The sequence below is a fragment of the Myotis davidii genome, unplaced genomic scaffold (genome assembly GCF_000327345.1).
Source record: "Myotis davidii unplaced genomic scaffold, ASM32734v1 scaffold854, whole genome shotgun sequence".
Classification (NCBI taxonomy): Eukaryota; Metazoa; Chordata; class Mammalia; order Chiroptera; family Vespertilionidae; genus Myotis; species Myotis davidii.
Window position 1 is genome coordinate 1,500,479 of NW_006285939.1, and position 20,775 is coordinate 1,521,253.

Consider the following 20,775-nt stretch of genomic DNA (forward strand, 5'->3'; position numbering starts at 1 on the left):
CGCGCCCGGGGGGGGGTGGGGGGGAACGCTGCTGCTGGGCCACAGCCCGGGGCCCTGCTTCTGCCCCAGTAAGAGCCTCACAGACCTGCGCTCAGACTCGGCCTGGGCAGGCCAGCGAGCAACCGGTGCCCCAGCGAGGGCACAGTGGTGCGGCTGCTGCATTTAATCAGAAGCTGAAATAAAGTGCTGTGTTAATTAAGTCACAGCCGGTGTGAAGTCAGCTGCTACCAGCGGTGGGCAAGGGTTTTCGGAACCACCTGAGGGGAGACGGCTGGTTTTCCTGTAAGACATATGCTCGCTGCAGGCAGAGCTGAGAGGCACGGTGCATGGCCGCCCCGGCTGTCACCTGTGAGCCTCTGGGCCCACGGGGTCTAGGCAGAGATGTGTAGAAATGAAGGTATAATTCTTACTGTTCTGACTCAGGGAGGGCTGTCAGGAAAGGCAGAAGTCATAGAGTCACGCAGGCCGGGGACAGAGTCCTGGCTCTAGGACTTTCTAATTGGAACAGTGCTGAGGAACCGAGCCTCGTTTCTCCCGGCTCCGCAGGCGTGAGGGCGAGGCCCGGCCTGGGGACCGTCTGGCCACCCCAGTGCTCCCCGCAGGCCCTCTCCTCCCACAGGGCAGGCAGCAGGCTTTTCCAGGGCCTTTGAGGGTTTTGCTTGTTGAGTAAAAGGCCATGCCCCACAGGTGGGAAAGCTAATGGCTCCTCTGGAGTCAGCCCATCCTCAGTCAAGAGCAAGGCTGAGAGCTGAACCGGTCTGTGGGCCTCCCAAGCCTGCCATGGGAGCCACAGCTCGGAGCTCAGCGGGCAGCGTGGCCCGGTTTTCTGAGAAGCCCACAGAAAGCTGAGCCGTGTCTAAGCTGCGAAACCGCGGACGCAGGAGCGCGTTCCATCCCGGCCCGACCCTCCCTCTTCCCCACACTCCACCTGCCACTGCAACAGCCTCCACATCCCTCCTCCTCTTGGAGCCTCTGGTCACCTCCCCTTGACACTGAGGTTGTCCCACACCCAGGATCGCTTCCCAGGGTCCCTACTCGGTCACAGGACAGGGACTTGGAGCTGGGCTCATTCCACACCCCTTTCTGTGGGCCTGGCACAGCACGAGGTACATCACACACATGGGCATGATACGCACACTAACACACTTTACACTCACCACACACTGACACACACCCACACTCACATTCTCACTCGCCCACACTCACCCACACTTACAGCCACCACAGTCATCCAGGTGTGCAGAGGAGGCTATGGGAGGTTAAAGGGATTAAGAAACTCACTCCAGTTCACACTGGGAGTGGATGCTAAGATTCCCACCCAAGTTGTCTGGGTTCCAAAGCTAAGGTGCTTCCCCTGACACTGCCTCTGGTGGCAGAGGACAGCGGCGTTAGCTCAGCTGCTGGGCCCACAGGCCCTGTAGTGAGCGTTCACATGGCACACTTCCAAATGACTGGACAAGGACCTGTCAAGAGACGGTGTCGGCCTGCGCTACAGCCGGTGCCGGTACATAGGTGTGGGGAGGTTGGTTTCGGGCAGTGCCCCCTGGAAGGGAGAATGGCCTTCCAGCACCAGTTATCACAGTGTCTGCGAGTGTCTGTGAGCGCGTGCAGGTGCTGAGATTGCTGTGCCTGTGGGTTAAGAATGGATTGTGTTTGTGGTAAGTTTCCTGCCCACATTGGACTGGGGTTTGAGAATGCCGTGATCGGAGGCTCGGTGTGACGGTGCACACAGACGCCTCGGGCAGGGCAGTGCTTTTAGAGAGCGCGCCTTTGAGGTGTTTCCTTCGCAAATAACAGACCTTCCTTAGGGATGTCCCTCTGATTTTAACTCTCCTCAACATTCAGCAGCAGACTGTCAGTCACATCTTCCATCACTGCTGTTAATTTTGATTCATCTAAAAATTAGCGTGTGGCGTGTAAGCATGTAGGTGAGTGAGAACGTGAGTGTGGGTGAGTGTAGGAAAATCTAGTGCAGGGGTGGGCAAACTTTTTGACTCGAGGGCCACAATGGGTTCTTAAACTGGACCGGAGGGCCGGAACAAAAGCATGGATGGAGTGTTTGTGTGAACTAATACATGTTAACACTGATGCTGGTGAAGGAGCGGAGGGGAGAGCAAGAGAACCCTCTGCTCTTAAGGCTCCGCGGGCTGGATAGAACAGCCGAATGGGCCGGATCCGGCTCGCGGGCCATAGTTTGCCCATGGCTGATCTAGTGCTTCTTAAAGTATTTTGATTGAAGAAGGATACCTAGGGTCACATTCTTTTTTTAAGTTGAATTTATTGGGATGACATTGGTTAATAAAATCACATAGGTTTCAGGTGTACAGTTCTACAATACATCATCTGCATAGTGTACTGTGTGCTCACCACCCCAAGTCAGGTCTCTGTCCATCACCATTTCCCGCCTTTACCCTCTCCTACCTTCCCCACCCCCTTTCCCTCTGGTAATCACCATACTGTTGTCTGTGTCTAAGAGTTTCTTTTTTTGGTTTAATCCTTTCACTTTTTTCACTCATCTTCCCAACCCCCCTCCCCTCTGACAGCTGTGAGTCTGTTCTCTGTATCCATGAGTCTGTTTCTATTTGTTTGTTAGTTTATTTTGTTTATTGGATTCCACATGTAAGTGAAATCATGTAATATCTGTCTTTCTCTGATTGGCTTATTTCCCTTAGCATAATGCTCTACAGGTCCATTTATGTTGTCACAGAGGATAAGATTTCCTTTATTACAGCTGCATAGTATTCCATTGTGCAAATGTACCACAGCTTTTTCATCCACTCATCTACTGATGGGCACTTGGGCTGCTTCCAAATCTTGGCTATTGTAAATAACACTGCAAGGAACTGAACATAGGGATGCATACATTCTTTGCAATCAGTGTTTTAGTGTTTTTCAGATAAATTCGCAGAAGTGGAATTACTGGGTCATAGGGCGGTTCCATTTTTAATTTTTTGAGGAAGCTTCATACTATTTTCCACGGTGACTGCTCCTGTCTGCATTCCCACTGGCAGTGCAGAAGGCTCCCTTTCCTCCACATCCTCACCAGCAACAGCTGTTCTGCCAGGTGGGAGGTGATAGCTGGCTGTGGTCTTCATTTGCATTTCTCTGATGAGTAGTGATGTTGACTGTCTTTTCATATGTCTATTAGCTATCAGTCTATCGTCTTTGGAGAAGTGTTTATTCAGGTCCTTTACCCATTTTTTAAATTGGATTTCTTTTTGGTGTCGAGTTGTCTGAGTACTTTATAAGTTTTGGATGTCAATGCCTTATCAGATGTATCTCTGGTGAATATGTTCTCCCATTCAGTGGGTTGTCTTTTCATTTAGTTGATGGTTTCCTTTGCTGTGCAACAACTTTTAAGTTGCATGTAGTCCCATTTGTTTATTTATTTTTTTCTTCTGCTTCCCTGGCACAAGGAGATATGTGGGGGAAAAATAATGCTGTAAGAAATGTCTGAGATTTCCCTGTTTCCTTCTAGGATTTTTATGGTTTCTAATCAAACAGTTAAGTCTTTAATCCATTTTGAGTTTATTCTTATATATGGTATAAGAAGGTGGCCTACTTCTGAGCCCTTAAATATTCAAAATATCTTTCTGGAGTCTTTACATATGAGCAATATCATAGCCGGGCACACATCCAACCCAAAGCCCATGACCTTTGCCTCAGAACCCCCAGCCTCGGCCCCTCGCCTTCTGATTCAGTATCACCTGGGAAAGTCCGCTGCGAAGAGCAGGCTGCTCCTTTGTTGCAGGTAATGATTTTGCTGTCCCTTTGTGTTCTGTGAGGACACACAGGCTCCACTGCTCCCGATGACCAAGCGCATCTGCAGAACGGTGTTGGGAGCAGGTCCTGGCTCAGCAGTTCTCTCTCATCACTTCGCTTCCATCACATCTCTAGACTGAGTTTTGTTGTTCTATATTATTTCGCTTGGGAATTTCCTCATGAAAAGGCACTTTTAAACCTTAATTGCGCCCCTGTGCCTCATTCTTTCTCTCCCCTTTATCCTTCTATCTTCTCTTCCTTTTTTCCTCCGTCCTTTCCTGAGGCAAGACCCCTGGGCCTCCTGCTGGCAGCCTCCGGCTTGTCAGCCGCAGACCCCCACGCTGCACATGGCAGCTCCTTCTCCGGGGCTCTGGCTGGCGCGGCTCTTGTATTGCAGGAATGAGAGAGCCCATTAATTTTGAAACAAATGTATGCAAATACATTTATTAATATAGGAAATAGGAAAATCAGTTATTGCTTCCTTTATAAATAATACAGGCTTAAGTTTTAAAGATATTACTTTTGCTAAAATGCATTAGACAGCTGTGAAAAAATAACATTTTTCTTTGTGGTAATATCTTTAACCAGATTTGTAGCACTAACAGTATTTCCTATGTATATATTATTTTTATTTAATACAGGTAATCTTTTTATTACCAAATCCTATTGCTTCTCAGAGGTTACCATCAGCTCTCATAAAGGCTGCGCCAGGAGAGCGGGCGGGAGGCGCCTCCGTCTCCCGCGCTGAGGGCTGGGGCTGCAGATCCAACACACAAATACTCTGTCATGTGTTTCAGGGAGCCGCTCGGAGGTGCAGCCTATTTAAAAACACTCCTCCGCTTTCGTTTCCATTTCTATTTGACTCAAGCGGTGGACGCAGCCTCTAGTTTCACCCGAGAGCACAGTGACCTTGGAGGAAGGCCCATCTGTAAGCGTCCCGCGTCCAGTGTCCTGCTTGGTCGGGGCAGTGGGGTCTCTCGGTGTCCCTGCCCCTGTGCAGAGTGACCCGCTGATCTCACGGGATCCTCACACCTGACTTGGAAAGTTGACTAGCAGCCCGGTGCCGAGGTTGGCACCTCGGGAGTGTGTGCCAGGCCCCGGGTTCCCGGTGAACCCAACCAGACAGAGCAGGGCCTTTGCCAGTGCGATCAGGGCTCTGACCCCATGCGGCCACCCACTGCTTTGTCAGGACTAGCTGAGCCTGCTTTCTGGTCTGCAAGTGAAAGTGTCGCTTCTCTCGGGTGCCAGCGCCCACCGAGGGCCGCGCAGGTACGTGCAGTGCCCGACGCTGGCCGACGGGCCGAGACAAGGCCTGCCTCCTCAACCCTCATCCACGTGCTGCCCCATTTCACTTAGGTATACAGGGGAGACATCGGGTTACAGTTGTTCATATGAAAAATAATACAATCATTAATAAGTAAAAATACAGGAATAAACTGTTCCGCGTACTCACAACTGTAAACCCCCTTTGCTCGCCCTGTATGCTGCCAGGAAACCTTAGGCCACTGGAAAGTGAGGTAGTGGGGGGCGGGGAGGAACAAGGGGGGCCAACTGTGTGGTTCTGCACCTTTGTTCCTGGAGCCCCTCTGCCCGCAGCGCCTCCATTCCTCCAACGGGGACCTCTCTGCCGCCTCTGAGCCCCAAGGCCACGTGCTGAATGAGAAGAACAGGGAATCGAAAAACTGCCCTAAGCTTTACCTGGTCCAAGCTCAGGCATGTCTGCAGCCACCTGTGGAAGCGGTCCCTGAAGCAAGGCGGCCTAGGCTGCGCTGCAGTCCTCTCTCCATACACAGTGGCCATCCCTTAAAGGCCGCTGTGCCTCCAGCCTCCACCCCGACCTGCTCCCCCTCTCGGGCTGCTATGTTCCATGTGGCCACGCTAGGCCGATGGCCTGACCTGACCTGCTCCCCCGCACCCCCGTTTCTTGTCCTGTAGTTAGCACGCGGCCGTCTTCTTTGTCCCTGGGTGTGTGGACTCTCCAGGGATCCACTTCTCCACTAAACCAACCCTGACCGCACGTAGCCTGTCTGAGCCGCGCTCAGTCCTGCAGTTGGTTCTTTGGACCCTGTCCTTGGGTCTGATTCAGAGCCTGCCCTCAGCAAAGGCGGGGAGCGGTCAGACACATGGTCATGGCCTCCTCTCTGGTCTGCCCCTTTATTCCAGTTGTCATTCATGCCTCCTCTGTGGAAGCTCCCAGCGCAACCTGAGTACGTGGAATAGGTGTGTGAGGAGCCATCGCGCACATCGCGGACTAGGCCTGAGTGTGCGTGGGGGAATGAGTGACGAGTTCCAGTGGCAGCCCCACGTCTCAGCCACAGATGGACAGATGGAGGCCCACACGGCGGTGCCACACGGCCGGGTTCTCACATGGGTAGCTCTTCATGTCGCTTCTTTCCCCGCAGGGCGGGAGCTTCGATGTGGCAGACAGAATGTTCCACAGCGTGAAGGGCGCATGGGAGTCGGCCTCCAGAGAGAACATGAGTGACGTGCGGGAGCTGACCCCGGAGTTCTTCTTCCTGCCCGAGTTCCTCACCAATTGCAACGCCGTGGAGTTCGGTGAGCAGAGGCCTGGGAGGCGGCAGCTCTTTCCCACAGCCCAGGGCTGTCACCATCTTTGCTGAGCAGCACAGTCCACAGCCCCATCTGCACAGATCAGCATCCTGGACAGCACAGTGTTATGCCCTGACTCCTAGTTTAGTTTGCACTCCCATTTACCAAAGCCCTGCTGTGTCTCACCTCCTCAGGCTGCATGCAGGATGGGACGGCACTGGGGGACGTGCAGCTCCCTCCCTGGGCAGATGGGGACCCTGGAAAATTCATCAGCCTGCACAGACAGGTGAGTTGAGCAGGGTCATGCCACAGTCCCAGAACCCTGCGTGAAGACCTCAGCATCCCTCAGTCTCCAGGGAGACTTCCTGGGTCCTTGGGGGGCTCGCCACGAGTGCTTCTGAGGCCCTTTTGTCCAGAGAGCTCCTGCCCCATTGGCCAGAGGATGCTTGGGCCTGAGGCTTCCAAGAGCTCCAGGAGCGGTCACCAGGGAAGCAAGTTCAGATTCCTGGATGCCCTGGAGGGCAAGTCAGTGTCATTAGCCGGCCCTGCAGGAAGGGCCACACCCTGGGCCAAACTTCCCAGGATAATTCAGAGACGGGAGGCCCCGGAGGCCCCCGCTGGCCAGAGGACTCACCAGGCCTGGGAGGACTTGGCTTTTTACCCAGAGAGGCTGATGGGGGAAGGGCAGAGGCCATTTATACTGGGTTAGTGTCAACACATGAAGAAATGTTCAACATCACTCGTCCGGGAAGCATACGTTAAACCGGCAATGGGATGCCCACACATTCACAAGAATGGCTAAAAGGTAAAATACAGATGAAATCAGGAGTATGCAAGAGCGTGGAGCAACCAGAATCCATCGTGCGTTGCTGACAGGAAAAGCAAAGTAGTGCAGCCAGCTTGAAGAACACCGTGGCCATTTCTTAGAAAGGCGAGGTGCATTTGCTACAGCAATTCTCCTTGTGACTCTTTGCCCAAGAGAAGTGAAAATGTGTCCACAGGAAGTATGTACATGAGACTTCATCCCTTTTACCCACCCACACTAGTGAGAAACCGAACCACACTAGTGTTTAGTGTTTATCAACTGGTAGAGGACCAACAAGTAATAAACCTGAAGGCCCCTTGGAGCCTGCCTAGGGTGGCAGCCTTTTCTTCAGTGGCACTTGTCAAAAACAATCAGAAACAATGAACACTGTGGCTGAAAGGCAGTAGATACTAATCAGCAAACGAGATTGTGGCTAACTACAAAGCTTAAGTGGGGAATGAGCTGTTTCTAGGAGGCCTTGAAAGAGTTAGAAATATCCCTGGGAACCTAGAAGGACACACATTGCAGGGCTGTTTTCATGCACAAGGTTGTGCTACTGCTCAAGAAAGACCCACAGTGGCCCTAGCTCTCACTTCCGGCTGACATCCAGGCTCAGTACAAGTGAAGGGAAAGGCAGAGTTTGTCACTGTCTGGCTGAACATTGAAACCACTCCCTAACACTCAAAGAGAACCCCTTGCCCTAGCTGGTTCGGCTCAGTGGATAGAGCGTTGGCCATGGACCAAAGAGTCCCAGGTTTGATTCTGGTCAAGGACATGTACCTCACTTGCAGGCTAAATCCCTTGCCCCAGGTTGGGCACCTGCAGGAAGCAACCAATAGCTGTGTCAGTCTCACATTGATATTTCTCTCTGTGTGTCATGTGTCTCTCTCCCTTCCTTCCACTCTCTCTAAAAATCAATGGAAAAATATCCCCTGTAAGGATTAACGAGAGAGAGAGAGAGAGAGAGAGAGAGAGAGAGCCTTGTCAGACCGAGACCTACTGGTTTCAAGTATTTAAAGAAATCTTCATCCACTTATTAGCTAACATTAAGCTAACAGAGCAGAGCCTTCAGTGGCCACACACAACAAACATACAGACGTCATAGAACTCGTTCAGAAAGATCACTAAACAAACAATCCAACAACAGCACCAACCACAACAAGTCCCAGGAGAGGGGAGAGTGATTTCCAGAATCGCCACACATATTATTTAAAGGCTCAATGTTCTGTAAGGCATGCCAAGTGAAACGAAGTATGGGCCACACAAAGGTGGGGGGCAGGACAGTCAACCGAACTACACTGAAGCAAGTCCAAACTTACTAGACAAAGACATTTGACCTAAAGCCACCCTCTCCCATATCAGCGATTGCAAATATGTTCCAAGAACTAAATAAAACCATGTCTAAAGAATTAAGGGGCAGTATGATAAATACTTCTCACCCATAGAGAATATCAATAAAGCGATAAAAGTGTAGAAAGGAGGCAAATAGAAATTGTGAAGTTGAAATGAAAATGAACTAAAATGAAAAATTCAGTAGAGGAAATTAATAGCGGGTTTGAACAGACATAAGAATAAAACTTTAATTATAAATCAATTAAAAATATCAAGTTTAAGAAAAAAAAAGAAAAATTAATGAAGAAAAATAAACAGAGCCTAGAGACCTGTATAATGCCATCAAGTATATTAACATATACATAGGGAACTACCAACAGGAAAGGAGAGAGAGGGGTAGAAAGAATATTTGAAATAATAATGTCCAAAAATACCCCACACTTATGCAATGCGTTAATTTATATATCCAAGACACTCAAGAAACTCCATGAAGGATAAACTCAAAGAGATCCACGCTCAGACACAACATAAACTGCCCAGGATAAAGTCAAGGGAACCCAGGCTGGGGATGGAGCAGGTGGAAGTTACACTCACCTCCTCCCAGGACCACATGGGAATTGCAATTAAATTATAAAAGAATCCACCTGAATAGCCAACTAAAGACCAGCTGACTAGAAGTCCTGTAGCTGAAGACTTACAGAAGAAGTCACATCTAGACTGGTAGGTAGGGTGGCGCTTCCCAAGCTGACTGCCTCTAGATGGGACCTGCGCTTCATCCCTCAGGAGCAGCTCCCACTGGGAGCCAGCATGTCTGCCTGCACCACAGGGGACACCTGACAGGAAGCAGAAAAGATTTAGCGAGGGCGCCCAGGTCTGCTCAACCCTTCATGGGTGCAGCCCCATGGATGGTGCTGGCTCAGAGTAGGGCACCTAGATGGGCAGTATTTCTCAACAGCTGCTACACAGGAGCAAGAGAAGCCATGGGGCAGTGCTTGCATGTCCCCATTCACCCGCGAGGTGGTACTGTGTCCGCTGAGCAGAGCCCAAGATCTGCCATCTCTCTCAGTGACTTTAGCCTCTCGCCTCTCAGTTCCTTAAGCTTCACTCTCCATGACTTTTACCTCCATTTGACCTAAAGCCACCCTCTCCCATAGGCACATGTAACCCAAATGTAACTGCTCTGTCTTCAAAATCACTCACTCAAACATCCCAGTTGGTGAAAGCCACATCCTCACCTTGCTGGTACTTAACTACTTCCTACAATTATCCTCCCTGCCTCCCCACCCCCCCACCCCCTGCAGTGTAGACAGTCCCTATGCTAATCCTGTCTGCTTCCTGTCAGGTGTCACCCTGGTGGCAGGCAAATGTTCTGAGAGCAGTGAAGTGTCAGTCCCAGGTGGAGGCTGTAAGCATAGAGACAGGCTCGGTGGCCAGTGGCCGAGTCTGGAACATCTGTCCTCATGCCTGGCGACAGAGAGAGAGCCTGCAAATGGACAGAATGTGCCTCAAGGCCTCACACTCACCCTGTAGGTGCAAGGGTGAGCTACTCTTGCTGCCGCTTGCCCTGGGCTGCACGGGGCACCCCCATCAGGAGAGCTCACGCTCCTGGGGGCTGCGCTGCACCACAGAGGCAGATTCTGGCCTTTCCTTCTAGGAATGACTTGGGAAGGCCCAGACCAGTCAGTAATCCTAGAACTTGAGTGAAGTGGGATCTGCTCAGTGAGGCAGGATACCCCTGTGGAGTTCTGAGGTCTCAGGGTTGGGGGCTGGGAAGTAGTTTCAAAAACCACATAGGAGCCTGCCCAGAAGTGGGGTAATCATTCCTGCCAGCGAAAAGGAATGCTCATGGGCAGACAACACACTTAAACCCCAAGCTGTGCCCGGTACCTGGTGGGTGACCATGGCAGCTGATACCACGTGGAGATCACTGTGCACCAGGCAGGGGCACACACTCATCTGCACAGGACCCACTGAGAAGGCACGATCACTGCCCCTGTTTTACAGATGAGGAAACTGGAGGACAGAGGCATTAGGGATCATGAGCGGCAGTGCTGGCTCCTGTCCTCCTTGAGTGTGTCCTCTGCTCTGCAGGGCCTGGGCCCAGCCTCTCAGCACTCCGTCAGTCAGCACGCCCTTCCTCCTGGGTCAGATTGGCCTCTTCCGTTTGGCGCTCGCTCTCAGGCCAGGTCCACAGGGAGGTTCTGGTCCTCGGGATTACCTTCCGGAATAGATGAGCAGGTGGTGGGAACAGCCAGCTCTTTACAGCAGCTGGAGACAGGAGTTGGGTGGTTCGTGGGTGGCCCGCACGTCTGCCCACTGAGAACTCGTCAAGTCCAGGGAGGCATCCCACATTTCCTGTGAGAGCCAGCGTCCTGCACCCCGAACCTTTGCCATCCTGGTCTGTGCAGTGAGCACATGAGCCTCTGGGAGGCCTGCGTTTTTCATGCTCTTTGGGCTTTGCTTCCAGGCTTTGGAAAGTGACTTCGTCAGTGCCAACCTCCACCACTGGATAGACCTCATTTTTGGGTACAAGCAGCAGGGGTCGGCCGCAGTGGAGGCGGTGAACACCTTCCACCCCTACTTCTATGGAGACAAAGTGGACCTCGGCAGCATTGGGGACCCCCTGATCAGGAACACCATCCTGGGGTTTGTCAGCAACTTTGGGCAGGTGCCCAAACAGGTACGGCATGCCATGTCCTTTATCTTCCTTTGTCAAATAAGTGTGCACAGCGTGAGCTTGGGGGGCGGGGAGAGAGGACATTTTCTCCTGAGCTGGGAGCGACCAGAAGACAAGAGGACCAAACAGCAAGCGGTCTCCGATCACCCTCCTGTGCCTTCAGCGTCAAGGCTGGCCCTCAGTGGCATCGATGATGAAGGTGATGACAGTGTTAACGCTAATAGGAAGGCTACATTCAGCTCCGATGCATCTGAGGGCACCCTGATAGACCCACAGGACTTAATTCTTTATATGCACCTGTCCCTAGAGTGGTTGTGAAGATCCAGTGAGTGAAGGTGTCAAGGGCTCAGGTGTCCCTGAGATATGGTTACCAGTGTTACTCATTAGTGTGGTGGCCTCACGGAATTCTTCCACAAGCTCTGTGTAAGGAGTCATTCTTCCACAGATGTGGACAAGGAGGCTCAGAGTAAGTTGCCTACAATGGCACCATGAGCAGGTGACAGAGGGAGTGCTCTGGCCTCACCTGGCTGCTCCAGAACCCAGGTCACATGGCCCCTGTGAGAGGCACCTCAGCCTGCCCTGGGCCTTGGTGGGGCTGCAAGGTCTCACGTGAGCCTGTGCCCCGCTGGCCCCACCCCTCAGGATGGTCCGGGGCAGTGTGGGCTGTGCATCAGGTGGGCACCCGATGAATGGCGTGCGGGAAAGTGAAATAGTTGTTTACGTGATGCTAGCTCTCTGGGTTTCCGCTTCAGTTCAGTGTGGAGAGATCTCACCCCTGAGCTCCGCCACCTGGGCTCAGAAGCCTGGCCCCCAGCTATGGCCCACCCGGGCAGTCAGAGGTCACCCTGAGGACGTAATGCACAAGACCGCCAATTCCAGGACCATCCTGGGAGTGCCTCCCTCACAGGAGAGCTGGATAGGCTCCTCTCAGTTAATGCGAAACAAATGAACTCTCTCCTGCCTGGTCATGGGGACAGGCTTGTGTTTGCTCGGCTCCCAGTGGGGGGCGTGGAAGGCCCAAGGGGGCCTTGGACAGCGGGACGGCTGGTGCACCCAAATGCGGTTCTCAGGGAACGTTTGCGGGAAGGAGGGCCTCTCAGGAGAGAAGCTTGGGTAGCCTGATTTTATTTCTTTCATTTAAAAATTAGAATAATACAGATAAAACAATGAAATAATTCAAAACAGCAATCACCCCCGCCTGTGTTCTGTGTTATATACTCACAGGCCTTGATCACAAGGAAAAGTGTGTTCATGTTAGTGATCATGGAGTGCATACACTTTCAGATTCTGATTTTACTTAATGGCATTTCATAGAGCTTGTACAAAAATTTCTAAGTAATTAGCAGAATTCGGATTCCTCACGCGGTCCCCCCCTGAAGACTGCGCACTGTCCCACCCAGCGGGCTGTCTGCTGACGCATGCCAGGGCCACCTTGGTGGCTCTGCTGGGCAGGGAAGAGTTCCATAGTCAATGCTCACATCAAATCACCTCTGGTTTCTGCCTCTGTACCACCCTCCCAGCCCTCTGAGGTATCTCAGCACCTGAGGGAGGGCTTAGTAGAGCTGGGGCCAACGCTGCTCAGAGGCCCAGCAGCCCACCGAGCCCCACCTGTGCCCGGGCGCCCCTCTGAGGCCAGCACCCACCTCAGCCCCCCAGCATCCTGGCACCGGGCATCCTGGCACCCAGCAGGAACTCGGGAACGGAGGGCCCGGTGGCTGGCTGGCGCTGGCCTCGGCCGCACCCAGGCCCAGTGAGGATTCCGCAGTCAGCGAGCCCTCGCCCTTCCTGCTTTGCCTCCTTATGCCCAAAGGTTGGCATTGGGGACAATTTGACAATAAAAATCCAAGAAAAAGAAATAAAGTCTACTAATGGGGTCTGCCTGTGCTCTTTGAAATACTCGAACTCCTGATGCAGGAAGGTGTGCTGGCCAGAGTATCAGGGGAGGGAACCCACGGGAATTGCTCCAGCAGATGGGGAGGGCATGGTCTGAAGGGGAGAGGGACCCTCTGGCCCTGGGTGGAGAGGCAGCTCCAGGGCAGGACGCCCAGTGAGCACATCCTTGTCCCAGGCAGCCTGGGGAGCAGACAGCCCGCAGCCAGTGGAGCTGTGCCCGCCAGTCCTGCACTGTGGCCTTGAGAGGAACCGCGGCTCTGGCCACATCCCAGGGCTCAGGCAGGTGCTTCTGTTTATGCTGATGATGTCCCTGATTGCAGGGCCGGGCCAGGCGCACAGAGCAGAGGCGCGGCTGCTACTTGACATGGCCAGCTTTTCCTCTGGCGTCAGCCCTAACGTTCTGTCCCCGTGTCTCTCCAGCTCTTCACCAAGCCCCACCCAGCCCGGACGGCGGCAGGGAAGCCCTCACCTGGAAAGGATGTCACACCTTCGAGCCTGCCGGGCCACCCACAGCCCTTTCCCTGCAGCCTGCAGTCCCTGCGGCCCTCCCAGGTCACAGTCAAAGGTGAGCACGGGCCCTGCTTGCTTTGGTTCTGGTTCCATAGTTGTCCCTTCAGGACCTGCTCCTCTGGGGCTCAGGGCACAGACGGGGGCTCCGTCTGACTGAGTCTGGGGTCGAAGCAGGAACCGGGGGAGGCATCTGCTTGGAGAGGAACTCTGTACAAGATGAGCTCCATCAGACCTGTCTGTCCATGTGTGTGTCTATCTGAGACACCCCCTCACTCATGTACACACACACACATCCCTCTCTTTCATGTACACACACACACACCCTCTGTCTCTTTCATGTACACACACACCCCTCTCTTTCATGTACACACACACACACCCTCTGTCTCTTTCTCATACACACACACACCCCTCTCTCATGTACACACACACACACACACACACCCTCTGTCTTTCTCTCTCACACACATACCCTCCTCGCTTTCAGAGCTGAGTGGGGAGGCCCCAGGTTAGCCAAGGGAGGGTTGCAGCCTCCTGGCCTGGTACCTGCAGTCATCGCTACTCCTGGCACCAAGTGGGTCTGCAGCCCATTAATAGGAGGACGTGCTGGGCCTGATGGCCTGGATGTGGGTTCCAGCCCGTCACTTCCTAGAGACGCTGTGTGTGAAGTCTGATGTCTGTGCCTCCGGGGACAGGCGCTGACCTGGGCAATACCACTGGATGGAACATTCTGATCCCGGGGAGTACATGTGTGTGTGTGTGTGTGTGTGTGTGTGTACATGAAAGAGAGAGAGGGGTGTGTGTGTGTGTGTGTGTACATGCGCGAGAGGTGTGTGTGTGTGTGTGTGTGTGTATATAAGAGAGGGGTGTGTGTGTGTGTGTGTGTGTACATAGAAAGAGAGAGAGGTGTGTGTGTGTGTGTCTGTGTGTACATGAAAGAGAGGGGTGTGTGTGTGTATGTGTGTACATGAAAGAGCGGGGTGTGTGTGTGTGTGTGTACATGAGAGAGAGAGAGGGGTGTGTGTGTGTGTGTGTGTACATGAAAGAGAGGGGTGTGTGTGTGTGTGTGTTTATTGTAGTTTTTCCATTTGAAGCCCCAGAACAGTGTGCTTGCACACCCAGCCCTGCTAAATCCAGTGCCTAAGAGGACAGGAAGGACAGAACACCAAGATCCTATGGCTTTGTGCCATCTGCCCCCCAGCCATGGCCCCTCCTCCCCTTCCATCATTCCTGAAATGACACTGACAACCTGCAGGGCCACCCACAGCCCTTTTCCTGCATGGCCACACACTGAGCTCATTGGCTCAGTCAGGGTGGAACTGGCCAGGGGACATCCTCAGGCCAGGGAACAGCCTCAGAGCCAGGAGACACCCTCAGGGCCAGGAGACACCCTCAGGGCCAGGAGACACCCTTGGGTCAGGGTCTAGGTGGCCCCTGGAGTGAGGCTAGGACAGAGGTGCCTCAGTCAGTGGTTCCTGACAGGGCATGTGCTGTGCTGAGGCCAGTTGCCTGCCCTGGCTCCTTTGGGGTCCCAGATAAAGGGGTGTGGTCCTTTAACGCGTGTGCTCCTCCATACTGACTGGGGGGCAGATATGTACCTTTTCTCTCTAGGCTCAGAGTCCCCCAAAGGCGCCATCGGCCACATCGTCCCCACTGAGAATAGCGTCCTGGCCGTGGAGAGGGGCAAGCTGCTGCTGCCGCCTGCCTGGAGCAGGACCTTCTGCTGGGGCGCCGATGACCTCAGCTGCTGCCTGGGCAGCTATGGCTCCGACAAGGTGAGGGCCAGGCTGGCAGCCTAGCGATGGGACACAGGTGTCAGGTGGGCAGGCCGAACGCAGGCAAGTCCCTGTGCCCCTGTCCCCCACGTGGCTGTGCCCAAGCGGGAGCGAGAGGGGTCACGTGACTGTGCCAGGGCCCTCCTGGGCTGAGCCCCCAACCACCTCCTGAGGAGTGAAGCTCCCGAGTTAGCGCGAGTCCTGCTGTCTCCCTCAGGTCCTGATGACGTTCGAGAACCTGGCTGCCTGGGGCCGCTGTCTGTGTGCCGTGTGCCCATCCCCCACGACAATCGTCACCTCTGGGGACAGCTCCGTGGTCTGCGTATGGGAGCTCAGTATGGCCAAAGGCCGCCCCAGCGGCCTGCACCTCAAGCAGGTACCATACCTCAGGCAGGAGTGGGGATCTGGGCAGGTGTAGTCCCTAGAGCAGGTGTAGTCCCTAGGGCAGGTGTAGTCCCTATGGCAGGTGTAGCCCCTAGGGCAGGTGTAGTCCATAGGGCAGGTGTAGGCCTAGGGCAGGTGTAGTCCCTAGGGCAGGTGTAGACCTAGGGCAGGTGTAGTCCCTAGGGTAGCTGGAGTCCCTAGGGCAAGTGTAGTCCCTAGGGTAGCTGTACTCCCTAGGGCAGGTGTAGATCCTAGGGCAGGTATAGACCTAGGGCAGGTGTAGTCCCTAGGGCAGGGGCAGACCTAGGTCCCTAGGGCAGGTGTAGGCCTAGGACAGGTGTAGGCCTAGGGCAGGTGTAGTCCCTAGGGCAGGTGTAGGCCTAGGACAGGTGTAGGCCTAGGGCAGGTGTAGTCCCTAGGGCAGGTGTAGGCCTAGGACAGGTGTAGGCCTAGGGCAGGTGTAGTCCCTAGGGCAGGTGTAGGCCTAGGACAGGTGTAGGCCTAGGGCAGGTGTAGTCCCTAGGGCAGGTGTAGGCCTAGGACAGGTGTAGGCTTAGGGCAGGTGTAGTCCCTAGGGCAGATGTAGTCCTAGGGCAGGTGTAGTCCCTAGGACAGGTGTAGTGCCTAGGGAAGATGTAGTCCTAGGGCAGGTGTAGTCCCTAGGGCAGGTGTAGTCCTAGGGCAGGTGTAGACCTAGGGCAGGTGTAGTCCCTAGGGCAGGTGTAGTCCCTAGGGCAGGCGTAGTCCCTAGAGTAGGTGTAGTCCCTAGGGCAGGTGTAGTCCCTAGGGGAGGTATAGGTCTAGGGAAGGTGTAGTCCCTAGGGCAGGAGTGCCTTTGGCAGGTACAGGCCTCACATGCCCCAACAGGAAGGTGTGAAGGTGGCATCGGCTCTGGGTCATGGAGGGCACCACTCCGTGCCCAACATGGATTTAACAATGAGAGGCGCCACGTGCAGATCAGCGCCAGTGACCCTGGTGTCCTGCCCTCGGGACATGTGGGGGCCTCTGCCCTGGCACTTCTCTGTGGGCAGCCGCATGCTCCCCTCCACAGCCCTGTAGGTGCTGTGTCATCCCTGCACACGGGGTTGGGGGAGAGGCGCAAGGAGCTTACATAACTCATCCAAAGTCATGGTGCCAGGAAATGAAAGGAAGAGGGGCCGTGCAGGGGGTGAGCAAAGCATCCAGGTGGTGGGCAGCAGAGGACTCCTGGTCCCACCTCACCAGGCACCGCCATGCACAGCTAAGGGCAGGCACCCACTGCTTCCGGATGACCCGCACCCGCACCTGATCCTGTAGAGCAGGTGGTGGTGTTCTACTTTCAGAACTGACCCCAGACAGGTCGGGTCTGCATTCCAGTCCAGATCTGTCCCACTGTGAGCAACACGTACTCTCCCTGTGCGCTCTGGAACCTGCCCAAGATCCCTGGTGGCACTTCCCCCACTAAAATGCAATGTTGTCTGATGTCTGTTTGGTCATTGGCCACGTAGCCCTAACGTAGCAAAACCAAAGCTAACCACACACAGCTGACTACTGACCGATTTCCTCAGTGGGACACATTTCCCAGGATGTGATCTGGGTTCTCTGTGTGTCTGGCCGCCCCAGCACCCGTGTGGTGTGCGGTGGCCCTCGGTAGTCATGCAGAGGGGTGTGCTGGGGCTGCACTGGGGCGGGTTCGTCCTGCAGAGGTGGCGGCACCCTTAGGGGCAGCGGGCAATGAGGGCAGTGGAGCCCTCTGTGCAGCTTGGTGCTCACTCCTGCCTGCCCTGGGGCACGTTACTCCTTCCTTCCCATCTGCCGCTGTGGCCCAGGGCTGGCTCTATTCCAGAGCGAGGTGAAGACTGCAGTGCCCTGGGGACTGCCCCCTCTCCCAGGCCCCACTCAGAAATGGCAAGAGGCACAGCCTGACCCCAAACTGGCGTGGGGGCCGGGGAAGCAGCCCTCCCCCACGGTCCCGGGCCCCCTCAGGAGTGAAAATGCTCTGTGGAGCCCACTGACACCGTAACATAAAACTGACCCTCCTCTCCCCAGATTCGTCAGGAGGAAAAGGTGTGGGCCATCCTTCTAGGCAAAGTCAAACCCGTACCAGGGCCTTGGGTCCCCAGTCTACCAGCTACTGAGCAGCGGGGCCTGTCCCCAACCGGTAAATAGAGAAGTCATCGTTAAATAGCTCCACGGACAGATTTTGAAATTGTTTTATTTTAAAGGAGATTACACCATTAAAGACAAATTTCAAATTCACTTCAAAGCAGAATGATTCCCTATAATCCCCATAGAAGCTGCCACTGTTGCCAGGCACACACATCCATGCCATCCTGACCATTATGTGGATGTGTTTAGTCCGCGTCCACACAGCCTATCAGATTGGTTTTGCTTTCCTACAGTCTCTATAATTCACATTTCATTTGTTCCCCAAGATTTCATTTCCGTGGGATTACATTTCAGCTGGTCCATGGCACCCACCACATTCCCGTCAGCCGCTGTTTCCAAGCGCGAACGGATCGAACAGGCGGCAGGCCGCATCCTCCGCAGGTGGCTGGTCGCTTCTGATGAATTGTCTCCTTGAGATGCGTTTTCAGACGCGGAAGTGGAGCAGCGACACGCTGCTCTGTGGCAGCCCCATTGCTTTGTGGTGCCTCCATGCTTAGCTAGGAGGGCCCGGCTCACCACGGCACCCGGCATGAAGCAGCATTTCCAGAGGCCTTCATTTATTTAATGTTTGCGACTTCACTTCAGTACAAGATGACATAATGAGGCATTTTAACTGACAGTGGAGAGAGGTGTAACTGAGGAGCAAAGGAACTGGTCGAGGACACATTGAAGCTGCCGCCCTCTCTGGTTTCCCAGGCCTTTCCAGGGGCCGGTGCTGTTGCCTTTGTGGGTCGGGGTGCCTGTGTGTGCTCTCCCCAGAGAGCAGCAGCCCCGCCCCACTAACCTGCTTCTCTCTTAGAACCCCAGCCTTGCTCCGTCCACTGGCTGTCACTCTTTGGAGTCACTGTGTCCCCTGTGGACAGAACTGAGTCATCAGACTTAACTCACCCTGGGAAGAAGCCAGAAAGCTTACGCCAAACCCCCCACTTTCCTCCATTCAGACGGTTTCTGTGTTCCTTGATGACCCAGATCCTCCGTGGGCCACGCCCAGAACCTTCCAGCACCATCCAGTGGTGCCATGTTAGGTTCCACTGAGGACACGGAAATCCAAGGCAGAACTTTTCATTGCTGTGACCAGGCAGGTGACAGCTTTGACCCAAATGAGCATGGTCTGTTCTGAAGATGGAGGTTTACCACCAGGGAAGCGGTGACTATCTCAGATGGCCACCTCCGCATCTGGTTCCGGAGGAGAGAGGCACGTGCGTGGGCAGCAGCTTCACAGCACCCGCCTGAGCCTCTGGTGGTTGTGACCACGCCCGTGCCAGTAGCACTTCCCAGCTCCTGGCACGTGTCTCTAGGGAACAAGCCCTCTGGCCAGATCTGGACACATAACCATTCACGAACCAGGCCTGACCCTGCACAGGCCAACCTGAGGGTCTGACACTGAGTCGGAGTCACTCACTGCCACATGGCCAACTGGCTCTGAGCCTGGCTCCATCGGACTTGAAAAGTCACCCCTGTTAGCTATGACCTAAGCTCCCTGCTTTCTTCAGGGTCACTGTGTTTCTGGGGTCCCTCAGTGTGGTGCCCAAACTTGAGTGTGCGTGAAAGCTCCCTGGAGGGTTTGTGAAGACCTGGGGTGGGCTCCATGGAGTTTCTAAGTCGTAGTCTGGGAGAGGACCCGAGGGTCTGCCTGTGCAACCAGCTCCCAGCGATGTGTATGCTGCCGGTTGGGGTGCACGTAGACAGAGCCCTTGAGACACATACAGGGGACAGAGCACAGGTGCTCCCGCCTCTTCTGGGTTATGATAAAGGGACATTGCTCCTCCCAGCTGGGCCTCAACCCGGGGACGGATGGAACTAAGGGCAGCCATGTGTGCACGCTCACTCACACACACTCACACACACGCAGGTGCCTCCCCCCGCACACACACAGTCTCACCCACACAGTCACATACACACATACACACACTCTCACATACAGTCACACGCATACATACACACACGTACTCATACACACATAGTTACACACACCCTCACTCACACTCATACATTCTCACATACACACACATACTCATACTCAGACACACACACTCACATATAACTCACGTAATAGACACACACACACACTCACCCTCACACGCTCTCATACATGCACATAGCCACATACACTAACACACTCTCACACATTCACACACACGCTCACATACCCTGCAGGCTCTGGAATCACTGAATCACTCCACCTCTGTTTCCTCACCTGGGGCCGGACGGTGAAAGGAAGAGTGGAGCATCTCATCAAGCAGCTGGATTGGTGGTCCCTCCCCTAACCTGTGGTCCTGTCTCTTGTCCCAGGCCTTGTATGGACACACCCAGACTGTCACCTGCCTGGCAGCATCGGTCACCTTCAGCATCCTGGTGAGCGGCTCCCAGGACTGCACCTGCATCCTGTGGGACCTGGACTACCTCACCCATGTGGCCCGCCTGCCCACCCACCAGGAGGCCATATCTGCTGTGGCCATCAGCGACATCTCGGTGAGGCCCCTTTCTCAACATCTGTGTCTTTGACATGTCTGTGAGCCTGGCTGTTTGCATGGTAGGTGGTGCCCTCGAGAAACCCAGGGGCTGAGCATCCGGAAGTTGAGAATGTCCCAGATGTGCAGAGCATTCTCTACACAGGCAGGATGGAGCCATTAGCATGTGCAGCAAGGGGGTCTAGGTTTCATTCTGTGCTTCCTTCTCTTCTCCCTTGGGATAGCGGGGGCAGTGGAAGGTCTCCGTTCTGGCAGGGGGACCATGGAGTATGGCAAGAGGTTGGCTTTGGTGAGGGGTCTGCTGAACTTACTAATTCAGCTTGTTGCCTGCAAATCAGTGGGGACTCAGCAGGTACCTCTGGTCTCCATGGCAGGAAGTGCTGTTGTCTTTCTATGCTGGCTGCCTATGGGGAAAGTGTGTGTGTGTGTGTGTGTGTGTGTGTGTGTGTGTGTGTGTGAGAGAGAGAG

General features: G+C 54.2%; 1 protein-coding gene across 1 annotated transcript in view; it reads left to right on the forward strand.

Moving 5' to 3' along the window:
* The window catches only part of WDFY4 (WDFY family member 4), a 258,657-nt gene that overhangs the window by 230,744 nt on the left and 7,138 nt on the right, over positions 1-20,775 (forward strand). The window contains exons 52-58 of the mRNA XM_006757129.2: positions 6,165-6,318; positions 6,507-6,598; positions 10,917-11,129; positions 13,440-13,584; positions 15,120-15,304; positions 15,522-15,680; positions 20,129-20,308. Of these exons, the coding sequence (XP_006757192.1) occupies positions 6,165-6,318; positions 6,507-6,598; positions 10,917-11,129; positions 13,440-13,584; positions 15,120-15,304; positions 15,522-15,680; positions 20,129-20,308 (1,128 nt within the window). The remainder of the gene's footprint in view (positions 1-6,164; positions 6,319-6,506; positions 6,599-10,916; positions 11,130-13,439; positions 13,585-15,119; positions 15,305-15,521; positions 15,681-20,128; positions 20,309-20,775) is intronic.